At 34.3% G+C, this 6,154-nt stretch overlaps 1 protein-coding gene across 1 annotated transcript; it reads right to left on the bottom strand.

The window, feature by feature from the left end:
• Positions 1-362: 362 nt before the first annotated feature.
• On the bottom strand, positions 363-5,508 carry LOC119615213 (protein CBFA2T2). The gene is made up of 7 exons (XM_037971293.1): positions 5,391-5,508; positions 2,568-3,169; positions 2,127-2,501; positions 1,703-2,062; positions 1,411-1,590; positions 1,235-1,342; positions 363-1,180 (listed from the first exon to the last, which is right to left on the bottom strand). Exons 1-7 carry the CDS (start codon positions 5,506-5,508, stop codon positions 965-967), a joined length of 1,959 nt encoding a protein of 652 aa, XP_037827221.1. The 3' UTR covers positions 363-964.
• Between the last annotated feature and the right edge of the window lie 646 nt (positions 5,509-6,154).

The raw sequence follows: 6,154 nt of genomic DNA on the forward strand, positions 1-6,154 counted from the left end.
AATTTACTTACCTCTGCATTTCGTTTGTGAATGAAACTCGTTTTGTTTTAGAATTGTTTTGAACATTTGATTTATTTTATTTTCTTATTTCTCTTGTTTCTTGTATTTCATATTTGTTGTTATTATTACTTTTTTAATATTTTTAATATTAAGAATATTTAACATAAATGTTTTAATAATTGTATATTAATGATCATACAAATAGTTACGTTACATTATAATAAATAATTGTTTAATTTAATAATAAAATATATACTAAAACTAAAACAAAAATCGAATAATAATATTAAAAAGTAATAAAAAGCTTAAAAAATATTTATTTATATTAAATAGTTTTAATTTTAATTAATTAAAAATTAATTAAAAATTAATTAAAAAAATCCATTTGTTGAGAAAATTTGTAAAAACAAATGCAAATTAATATTGATCTTTACTCTGAGAGTAAATAAAAGAGATTCAAAAAGACTGCAGTGTTCAATTCAAAGAGTTTTTAGCAGGTTCGAGCAAAAGAGAGAAAATGAACTCACAGTGTTGTAGAGAGAATTTGAGGAAAGTGATAAAACATCTATTACTATTTCTGCTTTTGTTATTATGAATTAATTTTTATTTTATATTTTTTTTTTTAAATTTTAATTATTTATTTGCTTTTTTGGTTTGCTGTAATTGTTGTAGTGGGATTTTATTTTAAATTGTTTTTGTTTTTTTTTTTTCTATTAATTTTACTCTTTGAATAATTTAAAATTTTTCTCAAGTTAAAAATTCTTAAATTTAAAAATGTGTTTTTTTTTTGTTATTTTTTAATGATTTTTTTTTTTAAGTTTTAAATTAATATTTAAGTAGTTTTTAATAATTGTTTTGTGTTTTAATTTAATTAATAATAGTGGTGTGTGTATTTTTGTGTGTGTGTGTATATTTAATTTGACTAGCACATATATTTCTTTTTGGGTTTCATCATGCGAATACGTCATTTGGAACCGATGCCATTGGCCACCAATGAACTCGGCTGCGGTGCGTTAGATGCTGTTGATGTTGCTTGATTTTGTGCCGCCTGCGAATGGGCTGGCGGTTGTGAGGGTGTGGGTGGTGATCGTGTTAATGCGCCGCGTATATTGGCCGTCAGTGGTATAACTTGGGAAGCGTGCTTTGTTGATAGATCGGTTGTTCGTGTGGTGCCGCAAATCTGAAATTATAATAAAAATTTAATTTAAGTTTAAAAACATTTCAAATTATTTACCTGATGATGATGTTCCCAGTCCTTGTGCTGACAGAAAGCACCACAGTAACGTGCTAAATTACAACCCGAACATGTCTCTGTTGCCTTACGACCACAATTCCAACAGGCCTTTGGAAGAAAAAATTTTCGCATTAATCACATGTCTACTGCAATGGAAAGTGAGAGTAAAATCTTACATTTTGACTTGCAGCAATGGAGGGTGATTTATTATCGATTTCTCTTTCGCTGCCGGAATGTCGACTCATTTCAACGAAAAACTTTTCCATGCGTAAACGTTCCTGGGCCATAACTTCGGCGGCACGAGTCTCGGCTGCCACGACGGCTCTTTGGATTTCAATGACAGCTTGACGTTTGACCTGCAATGAAAATAAGTTTTCAATAAAAAGAGATTTTCAAAATATATTCGAAAATTTTTCGAAAATTTCCCAAAAAAAAGGAGAAATTTTCCGAGTTTTATAGAAGACTTACTTGATTAACAGCATCTTCTGCATTGCGTTTAAATTCGGCCACCTTTTCTTCGGTTTGCCTTCGTATTTCCATTAGAGTGGCCGGTGTTATCTCACCATAATTGGGCTGCTGCGGTTCAACGCCTCTCTGCTGTAGTATCGTTATAGCTCGTTTAGTTTTATCCACCATGGCGGAAATACAATTCAACATGGTGTGTATATTTTTCCATTCCTCCTCACCCTGGGCACCGGAAGAGCCACCAGGTCCTCCACCACCCGGACCACTGCTAGCGGTTGGCATAACTGAACGAGCCAAAGGGCGATGAGAAGCGGCATCTGCATTAACGGAGGATCTAAGATCACGTTCATCTCGATGATTGGACTAAAACAAAAGGAAGTTTTATTTTATCATAAACATTTTAAAGGAGCTTTATAAAGAAATTTACCTTTTCCATTAGATTACTAAATGAACCTTCGCTCTGTGCCGCATTTGCTCCAGAAGTGGAATAATCGAATATGGTTGGCTGGGCGGAGGCAAATGGTATGCGTGATTCACTTTGGGAGGGGTGGGGATTATGGGCATGCAAACGTTTGGCTGGCGGATAAGCGGCCATATAATCATTCCATTCTTGAGCACCATTATGAGCATGCGGCTCCATTAAAGTGTCCGAGGGTCGTCTTTTAAATACCAGACTTGTAGCCGAATTACCATTAGATTGACTGTCAATTTGCACAAAAATGTCACTGTATTCGGCTGGTGGCCCGTGAGGGGAAAATTCCATAACTGAATTTTCATTGGTGGTTACATATTGCAGAGTGGTCTGAAGTGTTTCAAATATTAATAACATTTTTCTCAAAAAATAATTATTTAAACTAGCAACATTTACCTGATTAGTGGCACGAGCCAAGGCCACAATCTCTCTTTGCAGCAAGGAAATATGATTCTTCAATAGTGGAATGACATACGGCCTCAAAGGCAAATTAATGGCCTCCTGTAGAGCCATGCGAAATTCATCGATACTTATGCCACCACTGCCCAAAGAAAGAACTAAAGCTCTTACACGATCACTAACATCGGGATGAACATCTTGGGCCAATTGCACTAGAGATCCTAAAAATTTACGTATTTTACCCAACAAACGGGCCTGTTCGACATGAGCAGCAGCTGCTGCAGCCGCTGCTACAGCCGCCTGTGCACTCTGCACCGACGGTTGAGGCGGCGGTGTGGTCGTAGCACCATTTATAACCGGTGAAGCACTAGCATTGCGATTAGGTCTGGGCGGCGGTGCCAAACTGGAGTGATGTTGATGCAATTGCGGAGACATGGGTGAGCGAGGAGCTACTGCTCTGGCAGATTCGGGTGAGTCGGGTGTGCGGCAGGAACGCGAGTTATTGGTTGTACCGGTGGGATTGGTACCCGGATTGGAATTGTTGCCGTTAGACGTGGTTGTATTGGAATCTTTACTGCTGCTGGAAGAATTTGAAGTGGCTGAAAGGAGAGGAGAGTAGGGTTAGTAAGTTAGAATCAAGTTAATTCCGTAAAAGAAAAATTATTGAAAGTTTTATCTTAAAGAGAGAACTTTTCGAAAGTTTTCTATAAAAAGAGATATTTCAAGATATTTCTTTAAAAATTAAAAAAATTTCCAAAGATTCATATAAAAGAGAAGAGATTTTAGACCAGAATATAGACTACACTAAAGACTAGACTATAGACTAGACTATAGACTTGACTATAGACTATACTATAGACTACACTAAAGACTAGACTAGACTAGACTATAGACTAGACTATAAACTAGACTACAGACTAGACTATAGACTAGATTATAGACTAGACTATAGACTAGACTACAGACTAGACTATAGACTAGACTATAGACTATACTATAGACTAGACTATAGACTAGACTATAGACTAGACTATAGACTAGACTATAGACTAGACTATAGACTTGACTATAGACTAGACTATAGACTAGACAATAGACTAGACTATAGACTAGACTATAGACTAGACTATAGACTAGACTATAGACTAGACTATAGACTAGACTATAGACTAGACTATAGACTAGACTATAGACTAGACTATAGACTAGACTATAGACTAGTCTATAGACTAGACTATAGACTAGACTATAGACTAGACTATAGACTAGACTACAGACTAGACTACAGACTAGACTATAGACTAGACTATAGACTAGACTATAGACTAGACTATAGACTAGACTATAGACTAGACTATAGACTAGACTATAGACTAGACTATAGACTAGACTATAGACTTGACTGTAGACTACACTATAGACTAGACTATAGACTAGACTATAGACTAGACTATAGACTAGACTATAGACTAGACTATAGACTAGACTATAGACTAGACTATAGACTAGACTATAGACTAGACTATAGACTAGACTATAGACTAGACTATAGACTAGACTATAGACTAGACTATAGACTAGACTATAGACTAGACTATAGACTAGACTATAGACTAGACTATAGACTAGACTATAGACTAGACTATAGACTAGACTATAGACTATAGACTAGACTATAGACTAGACTATAGACTAGACTATAGACTAGACTATAGACTAGACTATAGACTAGACTATAGACTAGACTATAGACTAGACTATAGACTAGACTATAGACTAGACTATAGACTAGACTATAGACTAGACTATAGACTAGACTATAGACTAGACTATAGACTAGACTATAGACTAGACTATAGACTAGACTATAGACTAGACTATAGACTAGACTATAGACTAGACTATAGACTAGACTATAGAATAGACTATAGAATAGACTATAGACTAGACTATAGACTATGTGTTGGACAGTCTATAGCCTAGTCTATAGTCTAGTCTATAGCCTAGTCTATAGTCTAGTCTATAGTCTAGTCTGTAGTCTAGTCTATAGTCTAGTCTATAGTCTAGTCTATAGTCTAGTCTATAGTCTAGTCTATAGTCTAGTCTATAGTCTAGTCTATAGTCTAGTCTATAGTCTAGTCTATAGTCTAGTCTATAGTCTAGTGTATAGTCTAGTCTATAGTCTAGTCTATAGTCTAGTGTATAGTCTAGTCTATAGAAATTTTCCGAAAATTTTCTGTAAAAAGAGAAGTTTTCCGAAAACTTTCTATAAAAAGAGGTTTCCGAAAATTTTCTATAAAAGAAAAACTTTTCGAACATTTTTTATAAAAAAAGAGAAATTTTCCCAGAAATTTTTCTACAAAAAAGATAAATTTTCCGATAAGTTTCTATAAAAAAGCGAACTATCGTAAAGCGAAAATCGTATTTTTTTTAAATTTTCCATAAAAAGAATAATTTACGAGAATTTTCTATAAAAAAGAAAATTTCTTTAAAGTTTTTATAAATGTATGAATTGTAGTAAAAGCATGAGTCAAACCTGCCTCTCATCTAAAAACCTCATTATAATTTGCGGGACAAGAAAAAACTCTTCTCTTTGCTAACATGTGTTTGAACTTTCAACAACAGCAGCAGCAACAACAACATACACATCTAAATGACCAGGCTGTATAAGAAACAACATCAGTTGTTACAAATAGTAACAACAACAACAAACAACTAGAACATATAACAACAGCAATATTAAATATTGTTAGTGTATAACAGCAGCAGCAGCACCAACATCATAAAGCAATTTGTACAATTTGTTGCTAATTTATTTGCCATGTTTCACAAAATGTTCATGTTTTTGCTGATGTTGTCGTTGGCTTTGCTGCTGCTGTTGGTTGTTTGAATGTTGTTGCATAACATTGTGTACATGTCCAAGTAAAGTGCCTCTCATACTCCTGCATACATACATATTTCTCTCCTCGCCTGTGGTGTAATTCCACTGGCAATAACTAGGTTTTTAGCCTAAGCAATGGTCAATTTAAAATTAACACACGCTCCTATATACAACAAGAAAAAGGAAAGGATCAGAAAAAATAAAGAAAAATGCATTAAATTGCAATGAATAGGCAACGCCAACAGCTGTAGGAAAATGTTGCTTGTCTGTCCCACCACCCAATTTTTTGTTGCTTTTAAGAATATCTTGGGAAAAAGTTCACATCTTGTTTTTTGTACATTTGTCCATTTATTCATTCGTTCGTTCATTCATCCATGTTGTTTAACTAATGCATTTATGATGTGTTGGACAGATGTTGTTCAACAACAGGCTGTAAGAGTGTGTGTGTGTTTTTGATACTCGTATGTGTGTGTTGCCTGGTAAATGATATTTGTTTGTATCTTTCCTTTAATGTTCATGGCAGCAAAATCTGTGTATTTGATAGTGTTTGTTGGAATGTTGTACATATCCTTTTTACTTAACACACAACTAACAACTACAGCAGTAGCAATAGCATCAGCTATCAGTTACAAGAAGAAAGTAGCCACTAACATATAAATGCATTTTATCCTTTGGTCAAACATCACAGCTCTAAAATTTAAAA

Source organism: Lucilia sericata, unplaced genomic scaffold (genome assembly GCF_015586225.1).
Source record: "Lucilia sericata isolate MDLA Ls3-8-SP2 unplaced genomic scaffold, ASM1558622v1 Contig004462F_arrow, whole genome shotgun sequence".
NCBI lineage: Eukaryota > Metazoa > Arthropoda > Insecta > Diptera > Calliphoridae > Lucilia > Lucilia sericata.

Excerpts from the sequence above, each read along its gene's own strand:
- LOC119615213 (XM_037971293.1), bottom strand. The coding sequence starts at position 5,508 with ATGAGAGGCACTTTACTTGGACATGTACACAATGTTATGCAACAACAT. Across the intron at positions 3,170-5,390 it reads TGAACATTTTGTGAAACATG|CCACTTCAAATTCTTCCAGC; the intron begins GCAAATAAATTA and ends CTCTCCTTTCAG. Across the intron at positions 1,591-1,702 it reads CAGAAGATGCTGTTAATCAA|GTCAAACGTCAAGCTGTCAT; the intron begins GTAAGTCTTCTA and ends TTTTCATTGCAG.